General features: G+C 44.9%; 1 protein-coding gene across 4 annotated transcripts in view; it reads left to right on the forward strand.

Moving 5' to 3' along the window:
• The window catches only part of VPS35L (VPS35 endosomal protein sorting factor like), an 83,074-nt gene that overhangs the window by 51,757 nt on the left and 18,705 nt on the right, over positions 1-12,612 (forward strand). For all 4 annotated transcript variants that reach the window (XM_079953724.1, XM_079953721.1, XM_079953723.1 and 1 more), the window contains exons 23-26: positions 641-704; positions 1,257-1,355; positions 2,166-2,243; positions 2,515-2,629. In XM_079953724.1, the coding sequence (XP_079809850.1) occupies positions 641-704; positions 1,257-1,355; positions 2,166-2,243; positions 2,515-2,629 (356 nt within the window). The remainder of the gene's footprint in view (positions 1-640; positions 705-1,256; positions 1,356-2,165; positions 2,244-2,514; positions 2,630-12,612) is intronic.

The raw sequence follows: 12,612 nt of genomic DNA on the forward strand, positions 1-12,612 counted from the left end.
ATGTTTCATTCTAGGCATCTCTGGGTAGGGATAGGAAAAACCTCCTGTCTGAAAGTTTGGGTAGCCATTGCCTACTTAGCGTTGGCCATACGAAGCTAGAGAAACCCAATGGTATAGAGCAGCTTCCTATTTGCCTGTGATAAATGGGACTTGGTAGCAAGGTAGAAAGACGCCATCTTGACTGCAAGTCAAGTGAAGCAGGAGTTTGAGGACTGGGGCGTTCCAGACATTGCTTGTGTGACTTTTCTGTTCTACAGACATCTTTTGGCATGCTGTAGTTCAGGGGTTGGGAACCTCAAGCCAGGAAGTCAAAAGTGCCCCTCCCAGCCTCTTTTGTTTGGTCCTCGGGATTCTCCCCAGGTCATGATCCATCCAGATCAGCTCGGGTGAATCTGCTTTGAAATGAGAGTTGTTCAGATTCCTCCCCAATCCCTACCCTGGGGTAAGCCGCACTGAATTCAACAGGGCTCATTTCTCACGTTTATGCTATAAACCAATTTGAGGTTTTTCTTAAAAATATAAAGCGGTATAGAAAGGAAATGAATAATAATAATAATAATAATAATAACAATAATAACAATAATAATGTAGCACCAATTTATTTTTGATGGGTTTCTTAAATATTGATGCTTTTTTGTAGTGCACTGACACTAGAAGACGAAAAACGAATGCTAGCCTCTTTGATAAATGGATTTTTGAGAATGGTGAGTATCTGCCGGGCTGGTCAGTGTTTTAATCTGCATTTTAATTGTGCTTTTAACTGGCTGCTAGTTTTTGGCTTTGGCAGTGTGTGTGTGTGTGCTTACAAGAAAGCACAGTATATCTGATGCAATGTGTAGTTTGGCCCTTAGCTTTTAATTATGACACCTAAATTAAACCTTCCATGGCCAGATGCAGTATACCTCAGGATGCTAGAAGATGCACAGCAGGGCTTGCCTTTGTAATTATGCTTGTGAATTTCACAGCAGCCTCTGGCTTTACACTGGGGGGAGGGGGAGGCATGCTGAGTGACATAGACCTCTTGCTCTGATCCAGTGGGGCTGCTGTTTTGCCCCCATTGCATCAGAGAGTTGTGTGTTCCTAAAGGTTCTGTCAAACGAAGTGAAAGAAAAAAAAGATGTGATATGAACCACATTGCTTGGTCAATACTGCATGAAAGAGTTAGCGCTGCACTGCATCAAATGAGATGGAAAGAATGGGTAACTGGATGCCAGAGTCCTGTATAAGAAATGACTTTGTGAATCTTTTAAATCCAGGTTTCATTTGGCCGTGACTTTGAGCAGCAGCTGAGTTTTTATGTTGAAGCCAGATCAATGTTTTGCAATTTGGAACCTGTTCTCGTCCAGCTGATTCATGTGAGCATACTTCCTTAAGTTGAAATAGGACTTCAGGAGCTGTGTGAGCTATTTTTTCCTGCTGCATTCCGTCATTCCTTGCATTTCATTACAGAGCAAGGTCAATTTTGTTGGCATTTTAACAGCAGAGAATTTGCATTCGTACATCATGTTTTATATTGATATTTGGCATGTTGCTGGTGAATTCATCCTGCAAATTGAAAAGCACAAAGTCGTATGAGCCGATAGCTCATTAGTGGGGAATATCCTGAATTGCCTCCTTCATTTTCAGTGTTCCTCTTTCCTGCTTTCATATAGGAAAAACAGTATTTGAAATATACTTTTCCTCAGTCTAAACTGACTGCTCCTGGGCACTAAACTAGCACAGCAACTAGTTTTGAATTTTTAAAGGTGGCATTCTTGTCCCTAAGTCATGGGTGGAGGACTTCAAAGCACACTCCCCCAGCCATTTTTTTCTGACCCTTGTAACCCTTCCCAGCTCACACCTCATCTCCCCAGGCAACATTCCTTCACTGGCCCTGCTTTGCTCTGGAAGTGTTTTCACCTGAATGGAATGTACCCTTGAACTCAGGCAAATTTTGGTTATCTTCATGTGGGGTTTTGGTCTTGTTTTTGCACATAGTATGCACAACCCTCCTTGCACATCATTACAGCTGTATGCTCTTTCATTTTCCCTGAAGCTTGTATTTCATATCAGTTAAACAAGAATATTTGTTATTTATTTAGTTCCATTGACTTCTGCTGGAGAAATCCTTGAATTGTTTGAGTTGCAGAGTTGCTTCTGTAGGTAACATAATCTTTTAAAAACAGAGTGTGAACCAGCTGGCGATGGAAACGCGAAAAGTGATGAAAGGGAATCATTCCAGAAAAACGGCTGCATTTGTCAGGGTAGGTGTGAAAACTGAAGGAATTCTTCCTCCTTATTTTTTCTGCATGAACTATGGTCTGTATTGGCCAGAGCGCTAAACCATGGTTTAGCACGGGGGGTGGGCTGGTTGTACTTATGCTTCCACTATTTCTGAGTACACTTTAGTCATTTTAAGTGGGGGTGATGGGATTTGGCACCCAGCAACATCTGGAGGGCCACGATTCCCCAAACCTCTGATTTAAGACATGTTCAGAATAGTCTTTGAAAACTTTTCTTACCTTTTTTTTTAAGGCTTGCGTTGCCTTCTGCTTCATTACAATTCCATCTTTGACAAGCATATTTTCTCGTCTCAATCTGTACCTGCACTCTGGACAGATTGCTTTGGCAAACCAGTGCCTTTCGCAAGGTAAGCCTCATGATCTTTCTTCGTTTGTAAAACAAGTTATTATTTTAGGAAGCAGTCTTTCTAGCTACAGTGGGAACACATGAGGATTGCTTCTGTTGGGAAGGAGCTGGTTCCTTTGCTTGTCATGGCTCCTTTGCACAGAACCAATATGCTTTGGAGAAGGGCCATAGCACCCCCCTTCATTGCAGAAGGTCCCAGGTTCAGTCCCCTGGAATCTCAGGTACAGCTGGGACTGTCCCCCATCTGAAACCCTGGCAGTTGCCAGTCAGTTTAGACTCTAGAACAAGACTGAGCTGGTTGCACCAATGGTCTGATTTAGTATAAGGCAGTTTTCTATGTTCCCGTGTTCCATGCTAAGGGAAAGTATTCAGCTAGTGAAAAAAAGAAATCGTGTAGGAAAGAGTGTAGGCATGGCACGATAAGAGCTTGGAATTCTAAGATCTAAGGAATGCGCACATTTTACTTAAAAGTGCTACTGAACCTATGATTAAATAACACTACTCAGAGCCTGGATTTTGCTTTTAAGCAAGACATAAAACAAGCAGAGCATACAAACGTGTGACATGTTTTAAGAATTCTAGCATTATTTTTGGCAAGTGGTAAGGACGTTAATGCTGACGTGCTAATTTGCTTAACAATGAGACTGTTTTTGTTCCTTCAGAACAAAACCTTCCTCTGCCTGTAAAAAAAAAAAGAGAAAAGTCTTTAACTGCTACATGTTTAGTCCCATAAAACATTTCAACCCTTCTTTTCCAAGAGGCGTTTGTTTTGGTGGAAGCTCTTCCTTTGTGCTAGATGTATTTGGTACAACATCTTCAGGCTTTAGAAACAATGCATAACTGATGCCTTGGATGCAGTCCAAACATCCCTTCAGGTGTCAGTGTCATGGTTTATGTAGCAAAAGTTATATCACAAGGAATCCCTATAAATGCATTTTGAGTGGAGAGCAATACAGGATTCTCGAAAAGGCAAGAGTGTGTGACACCCTTCTTCCAGCAGAACGAGGCTTCTTGTTGTTGCCGTTTTTACAGTCAAGAAGATGATGTCCTGAACATTTGCCCTCTGGGCTGTTCTTCCTGTTGTAGGGTTGTGATGGTTGAAAGATGTATAAAGGGGTTAGTCCCTTCTCAGAATGAGCTTACAACATGGTGTAGGGAAGGGCTGTAGCTCAGTGGGTAGTTTGCATGCCAGAGCCCTCAGATTCAGTCCCCAGCATCTCTTGGTGTGGTTGGGCAAGACTCTTCTTAGAAATTCTGGAGAGCCACTGCTCAGTGTGCAGATAGTGCTGAACTAGGTAGTGTTAGAATTCCTCCTCCGTGATTGCAGTCATGGGATTTTTGTCTATCACCTGGTGGTGTATTGACTGAGTGGGAAGTGACAGAGACAGGATGTTTATGTTACTGTGTTCCGTGAAGTGGGACAATTGTCCTTTGTTCCTTTTCCTCTTTGCTGTCTGGTGCTAGAGAGAGAAGGAGCCATGTTGCAATGCTCTGTGTGTGTTTGTATGTAAATAAAGTAGATTAGCCAAAATGCTGAGTTGCTGAGGTCTGTCATGCAAAGCTGTGCAAACACTGCGGATCCCTAAGTGTGCCGGTGTCAGTTGGCATCGGTTGCTGTGATGTTCGGGCTGAAGAAAGCTTATGAAGCTCCCAAACGATTGATCAGGAGGGAGGGAACATTCCAGTCCGGCATGTGTCTCTGCCAGGGTCCTACTCGAGTGTAAGCTGTACTCCTGGCAGGTAGACCATTGGTGTGACTTGGAATAAATCTGCAGCCTATGTTACTATATCAGGGATGGGGATTTCCACCTGTCCTACAACTCCCATCAGCCCTAACCAGCGTGGTCAGGGGTCAGCATGGATGGGAGCTGTAGTCTTAGCAACATCAGGAAGGCCACAGATTCCCCATCTCTGTCCTAGATTCATAGACTCTACGCTGTGTGTTGCTCCCACTCAGTGTAGGCATTGTGTTCAATGGACCTTTGGTTTAAGCAGGTGAAACACAGACCTCCCTCCATCAGCTCTGGTGTGACAGGCCGGCTGTGTGAGGCCTCCTCTCCCTCAGCTGCCATCTGGGGGCAGCCATTCCAGCAGAGTTACTTCAGTGGAAGAGATAGCAAACAAGGCTCATTTCATCAGTTTTGCTGGAGGTGCAGCTCTACCAGGCCTCTCCTGCCAGCTGGTCATTATGGGAACAACTGTTTAGAAATTGAGTTTGAATTTTATTTCCTTCTTCCCTCCCTGCTCCTTTCCGCCTATGCATTGGGTTTTTTGTACGCTTGCAGGAAGGTAATGTCTTGTTCTGATTGTACATGACATCCTGGGAGCCTTTTTGGCTGAGGAGCAGGGTAAATAAGCTCTAAATAAACACAGAATAATAAAACAGGGCAAGGCAGCTTCATAATAAGTTATTTGGTCGATCATGTGACTAGTGAAGAGCCAGTTACATATGTTTACCATTTTATGATTAGACTTGTAGGATTGTATGTTTATGACAGTTTGACCATAGGTTGTTTTGGGGATGCGGGGGTGGAGCATAGAAGAATCTGTGCATGTATGACATGTTCTTTCTGATCGGCATGGCTTCAGACATGTGCAAGTTCAAGCAAGTTAAATCTTGCCCCTTTCCGGAGATGACAAAAGTTGCCAGAATTGCACATGTGCTAGTAAGTTCCAGCTGTAAATGCAAACATGCTGACATCAGATGCTGACTAAGGCTTTCACCGCAAGGCTACTGGTTTTTATTTCTTTGTTTAGGCGTGATGCCGTGTGCCTCATTGGGGATTTAGAGCAAAGCTGACTGTTCCATCCGAGCGAGTTGCGAAAACAATAGAGAAGTCAGTGCAGTGCACTTTCTGTTTGTTTGGCTTGTTTGTAGACAAACCAAGCAGAGACCACAGTGTGAAGTCATTTTCCATTCCTCTGCTATGGTTATTAACTCATTCACTATTGTTTCACCCCGCTGGATAATTAGTGGGTGCATTTGCTTGTTCAAAGTAAGGAACATAGGAAGCTGCTTGAGTCAGACCAATGGCCCATCTAGCATGGTATTGTCTACAGTGACTGGCAGCTGCTCTCCAGGGTTTGGGGTAGGCGTCCCTCTCAGCCTTACCTGGAGATGCTACTTCAGGTATAAATATGCTCCTGTAAGACTTCCTATAGACCTCCATTGAGAACTGGGCAGAGTGCTGTGCCTGACAGATCATTGGGAGTTGAAACATGAAGCAATTCCAAAACTCTACCAACTCTATTGACAGAAAAAAACCATTTGCTGGGACTGTTGGTGATTCATCTTCTGCTATAAATTAAAATAGGATCAAATATTTCATGTATGTGTTCTTGCCCAAGGCTAGCAATCAAGAGAGTGATGCAAATTGCAAGACCAATACTAGGGTTGTTGTTTTTTTACTTTACCTGAAGCCCGTAGAAATCACACCATTGTGTGCTGCCTGAACTGATGGGTTACTATACAGAATTACAGAACAACATTTCTAAAGTTTAACTGTATGGCCCATTTGTCTAAAAATGTACATGTTTCCATTGAACTGTGCTTTGTGTGTGTGAGATACTACTTTTATATGCAACAGGAAGAATAACACGCAAAAGTGGTTTCCACCCTCTGTTATGCTGCCCCGCTCTGGGCCCCAGGGTCCAATTTAACATCGCTGGGGACATTGCAAAATCAGTTTCTCCGTCGCCTCCTGAAACTCCCCATGTGTGTGAGCAATGCAGCCATACATCTGGAGTTAAGGATTGCATCATTGGAGACGGTCATCTGGAAGCGAGTCTTTGGCTATTGGCTGTCCAGCTGGCATAGGCTTCCCGACCATTACCTCTTTCAGTGCCTCTGGCGGGATGACTTTGTTAACCCGTGGGTAGGAAAAATCCATGCCAAACTACTGAGCATCGGAATTTTCCCAGCGGACTCCTTAAAGATGAACCTACGCTCAGCCAAAAGCCTTATCGAGCAAAGATTAGCAGACATTGAAAATCAACACAACCTCTCCGGGGGTGGGGGTGTCTGCTCCCCCAGGTATCATGGAATAACCCCACCACTTGGCCTTCCATCATACATGTCATCTCTTTCATCTGTACCACACCGACTCGCATTTATTCGTGCAAGGTTCAATGTTTTTCCATCGAACCTGCTGAGCCACAGATTTTCCAAGGGTTTGGTGTCTTCGCTATGCGAGTGTGACGGGAAAACAGTTGAATCTCTTCCACATATAATGTTCAACTGTCCCTTACATATCATAGCTAGGACTAAATTCCTGGGTCCTGCTTTACTGCGCTTGGTTGGCAGGCCTGTTGAGTCACATGCCGCACTCCTTTTGCAGGATACAGATCCTTCTGTAACTCTGCAGGTGGCGAGATTCCTGAATGCGGTTATCTCACACACAAAAACCACCAAAAAACAACAACAACAAAAACTAATCGGACAGTTATGATGAGAGTGCATGACGGATTTCGTCTCCAGTTCTCCTTTTTCTGTGAACCGTCTGTTAGATCTTTCCGGGCCCCAACCTGTTATTTGTCACTGCTCAATGACCCACCCTTGCATCGTGGTGTTCCCCTTCTGTTGTTAGATGTATTGGTTTTTATCCTTCTGTGTTTTTATGTTTGTACATATTTTATGGGCTAATAGCCGTAAATAAATATATTATTACCTGGAGATGCTGGGGATTGAACCTGGAACCTTCGGTATGCAAGGCAGATGCCCTACCACTGAGCTGTAGCCCTTCCCTGTTCTAACCGGCCTTTTCCCAAAGGCTTCAATGGATGCCTGAAATTCTACTGAAGGTACACCTTGGCTTGTGTGTGGAATTTCCACCCACTTCATTAAAAAAAGAATTCAGGGTCTTGAAATTGGATTGGAAGTCTGAAATGTGCCCACTGCTTCTGTGTTACCTCCCATTTGCCTTACTGTCTCCTTTCACTATCAGTGTTGACACTAGTTCTAGATGCTCTTGCACATGGTACTAAAAATCTTCCATACTTCAATTTTTTGTGGATCTGCAGTTAGTTTTTTGCTAACTAGATTAACACACGAGACGGTTACTCTAAAAATATTATGCAAGTAATTTCAGTCATCATTGACTGATGCTTTGACTTTATTTATCGCGTGTGTGTGTGTGTGTGTGTGTGAGAGAGAGAGAGAGAGAGAGAGAGAGAGAGACTGGCCCTATATTTCAACAGAGTATTTGCTTTTCTAGACAGTCCTTGCCAGCCAGTTGAATGCAAACTGTATCATAGCTAAAAAGTTGGATTCTTCAGTACTGGGTACAGCAATTTGTCCTAAAGTCATATGACAAAGCAACCTTGCTAAAAGTTAAGTGGGCTGTGGACTAGGCAGTGTCTGGATGGAAGGGATCTATGGAAAAGAATGCTACCTACTGGCTTGGATGGTTTCAGCAGCAAATGGGACTCAACTGAACTTTGAGTTCATAGAATCATAGAATAGAATCATAGAATCATAGAGTTGGAAGAGACCACAAGGGCCATCGAGTCCAACCCCCTGCCAAGCAGGAAACACCATCAGAGCACTCCTGACATATGGTTGTCAAGCCTCTCCTTAAAGACCTCCAAAGAAGGAGACTCCACCACACTCCTTGGCAGCAAATTCCACTGTCGAACAGCTCTTACTGTCAGGAAGTTCTTCCTAATGTTTAGGTGGAATCTTCTTTCTTGTAGTTTGGATCCATTGCTCCGTGTCCCCTTCTCTGGAGCAGCAGAAAACAACCTTTCTCCCTCCTCTATGTGACATCTTTTTATATATTTGAACATGGCTATCATATCACCCCTTAACCTCCTCTTCTCCAGGCTAAACACGTTTCCAGGCCTTTGACCATTTTGGTTGCTCTCCTCTGGACACGTTCCAGTTTGTCAGTGTCCTTCTTGAACTGTGGTGCCCAGAACTGGACACAGTACTCCAGGTGAGGTCTGACCAGAGCAGAATACAGTGGCACTATTACTTGAGAAGACGTGTGTAGGATCACACTATATATACATGACCCTGCACACTGAACTGGATCTCTTTGTGCAGTGGCTCCCGAACTGTTTCCCCCACGAGTCACTTGAAATTTGCTGGTGGTTCTTGGTGGAGCCCTTAATGGCCCCTTCTGCCTGCTACAGCAAATGTAAAGCACTGTGCTAGATGCTGTGTGATTTTATTACTTTTATTTCCTATATTGTGTTTTATTGTGTTATAATTTGCATTTAGAGGGACACGGGTGGCGCTGTGGGTTAAAGCCTCAGCACCTAGGACTTGCCGATTGAAAGGTCGGCGGTTTGAATCCTTGCGGCGGGGTGCGCTCCCGTCGCTTGGTCCCAGCGCCTGCCAACCTAGCAGTTTGAAAGCACCCTCGGGTGCAAGTAGATAAATAGGGACCGCTTACTAGCGGGAAGGTAAATGGCGTTCCGTGTGCTGCGCTGGCTCGCCAGATGCAGCTTTTCACGCTGGCCACGTGACCCGGAAGTGTCTGCGGACAGCGCTGGCTTCCTGCCTTTAGAGTGAGATGAGCGCACAGCCCTAGAGTCTGCCAAGAGTGGCCCTTACGGGCAGGGGTACCTTTACCTTTTTAATTTGCATTTTGTAAAATTCAGGTTACAGTACAATACAAGAAAGAAAAGAAGCAACAGCAATGCAATTAAAAATCAATGTGAATATTTAATGTGGACGTGCTGCAGGTCACCTGAATGGATCTTGCGGATCACTGTGGTCCACGAACCACAGTTTTGGACTTAGTGTAACTTTGCAGAGTAATGAGGAATCCTCACCAGACATGTTTCCTGTAATGGGTAATGTCCTGGGCCAAGCTAGCAATCTCTCTGAGGGCAAAATGCACGGAGATTTGTTAATTCTACTTCTCTTTATAGCATTCACTTAAGGCACGTGATTGTGAAACAGTGTAGGTTTGTCATAACATAATGCTTTTCTGAGCTGTTAAAACTTTGCTTGGCTCAAAGCATAATATGCCACATGGCCAGAGGTATCCAACTAACTTGGATGACTAATTTCACCGAGGGACAGATAAAAATGGAAATTGGGGTGGGATTTGTTTTGCTCAACTGCGCTGACCGAATCTGGATTCAGAGTTCAAAAGTGCACAGAGCTATAGCTGATCTAATATTCCTAGCTGCCCCCACCCTTATCTGATAGCACAGCAAGATGAAATATTTGTGTTTCTGCTGGCCTACTTTTCTGGGCCATCCGGAAATGAGGACGAAGAATCCTCAATCCTGATGTTTTTCATCATCTTGTTATATTTGCTGCTTTAGTACTGCATATTTTCTAATTCCAAGAAAAGGGGGCATTAGCAGAAACTGCAATGGCCTCTTCTTCTCCCCCACCCCAGATTTGATTAGACCCTTCAATCTAGTCTCTGACCCATTTGGAACTGAATGGCTTTCATTGCACTTGTGGATAGCTGTGGTTTGATCTTGGCTTGTTCTCTCTAAAGTTAAAAGAAAACCATAGTTGCTGCAGTTCAGACATACCGAGAAACTGTGGTTCATTTTAAAAGCAGAAGCTGAGACTTCTGGTTTCCTCCTTGAGGCTATGAAAAAGGAGGGGGGAGTGCATGGGCCCAGGGCTATTTATGCCTTGTCCATACATTGGGAAACCATGATTTCCTAATTATGTATCACCTAGCCCAATGTTTCTCAAACTTGAGTCTCCAGCTGTTGTTGGACTACAATTCCCATTATCCTTAGCTATCAAGACCAGTGGTCAGGGATGGTGGGAGTTGTAGTCCAACAATGTCTGGAGACCCAAGTTTGAGAAACACTGACCTAGCTTACTTCTCTCTAATCTACCTGGTAGGGCTATTTTGAGGATAAAATGGGGGGCAGGGAGCTGTGCACACCACTCTGAACTTTTTTAGGAAACATGGTATGATCACAAATACCTTATAGCCTCCAGAATTGCCCCAGAAGCTGGTTTTAAAAAGGGTCTTATGCAAAAGAGGCAGTGTGGTGCAGTGGTTAGTGTTGGAGTAGGACCTGGGAGACCAGAGTTTGAATCCTCACTCCACCATTAAGCTCACAGGGTGACCTTGTGGGCCAGTCACTGCCTCTCAGCCTAACCTACCTCACAGGGTTGTAGGGATTAAATGGGAGGGACGGGACTTGAGCTCCGTGAAGAAAAAGGTGGGATATAAATGCAATAAAGGAGAACAGGAAAAATGGAGAGAGGTGTGGGGAGTATGCTCCCAATCCTCTGAGCCCATTTGGAGCCTTCCAAGAGCAGACGTGTAGCAGGCCTTTGGGAAACCCTGCCTTTGCAAGGAAACATTCGAGGCGTGATTTCCCCTGCAGCCAGGCACAGTTGGGCCCCGTTAGAACAGGGCATTAATTTTTCTTGTCTGAAGGTCACACGCGGAAATAGCGCAGGCCTCCATGGAAGGATTTATTGCCCAGTGGTCAGCCAGAACGAAGGAAGATCCACTGCTTGCCGGGGAAGAATGGGAAATTTAGCGGAGCGTAAAGTAGCTTGCATACGGTGCAGTGCACAAGCTATTAATTGAGGCCCAGGAAAGCATCATTGGCAATTTATTGCCGCGAACGCTCACCTCCCCACCCCCATCAAACGCAGTGCCAGCTTGCCTCAGGAAAGGGGGGCTTAATGGACAGCCTATATAAGGAGCTGCGTATTTCAAATTTATCTCGCCATATTTCAAGGTTAGGTAAAGGAACTATATTTGCAAGGAGCCGCTTTAAGTGGACTGTAAATGACGCTGGGTTTAAATTAGTAGCTTTCCCTCAAAAGGTGGGCTGTGGAGGCAGAGTTACCCGGCCGCTGTCATCCCCTCCCTTCGCTTTCCACCAGCTTCTCCTTTGTGTGTTTTCATGTTGTCGTAAAGACGGTCGTCTGTCAAAAAAATAAAAATAAAAGACAGGCAGCCAGTTCCTTCGTGGTTCTGCAGATACTGACAATATCCTAAGAAGGGTGCTAAGTAGCGCTGCCTGGTGAGATGTGTGAGCAAATCCAATTAGCAATTCAGAGTGCTGATTTTGACCTTCCGACTGGGGAAGAAGTGTGGTGCAGTGGTTAGAGTGGCAGGCTAGGACATGAGAGGCTGGGGTTCAAATCCCCACTCAGCCATGAAGTTCACTTCGAGTGACCTTGGATCAGTCTCCAACCTACCTCACAGGGTGGGGATTAAACGAGGAGCTGGAGAACCATGTTTGCCACCTTGGAACTCCTTGGAGAAAAAGGCGGGAGAAAAAGGCAGTAAATGAATGGAGGAACGAGAGTTGGAATCCAGCCACATCTTACATACTGTACGCCATTTTGAGTACTGGGAAAACCAGCCTTTAAATATACATTAAATGCCTTCCTAGCCAAGCATGTTGCCTCAGGATATGCCTCTCTGTGTCATGGTTGGTAGTTCAGAGCGATGGCTCTTCAAGTCTGTTTCTGACTGATTCCCTCAGGAGGCAGAAGTAATTGCGGCTGTGTTCAAGCTTTGTTCTGGCTGCCGCCTCTCTGCTAAGGTGACAATTCAGCTGACCTGGGGTTGAATTCTCGCTGTCGCCCTGTGAGCACGGAGGAGAATTTGGCCATGCAGCGCAGGCAGGTGGTTAAATGGTCGGCTTCATGGGAAGGTGAACGCCAGTCCACTTTCCTTAGGGACTCGAAGCAAATTGCCTTGACCCAAACCTACGAGTGCAACTGCGAGTAGTCCTGGGTGGCTTGGCTGTGCAAGACAAGTGTCATGGTTCTCTTGTTGGTGACAGGGCTTTCTTATGATGAAAGGACAGTTGCACAGAAAGCAAATTGCTGTGAGAGAGAGGGAGGGAGAGGGGTTTTCCCCCCTGCCCATAAAGTAATGTTGCTGAGTGTTAAGTGGATTGGCTCCTTTTCCCGCTGGGTTTTTCCTCCCTACAGTTTGCGTTGGGATCAGTGTAAACAGAAACCCATCTTTTCTGGAGTAAGGACCACCAGCTAAGCCATTTTCCGGTGGGCGGCATCCAACTAAGGTC

This window comes from Podarcis cretensis (genome assembly GCF_951804945.1).
Source record: "Podarcis cretensis genome assembly, chromosome: 14".
Taxonomy (NCBI): domain Eukaryota; kingdom Metazoa; phylum Chordata; class Lepidosauria; order Squamata; family Lacertidae; genus Podarcis; species Podarcis cretensis.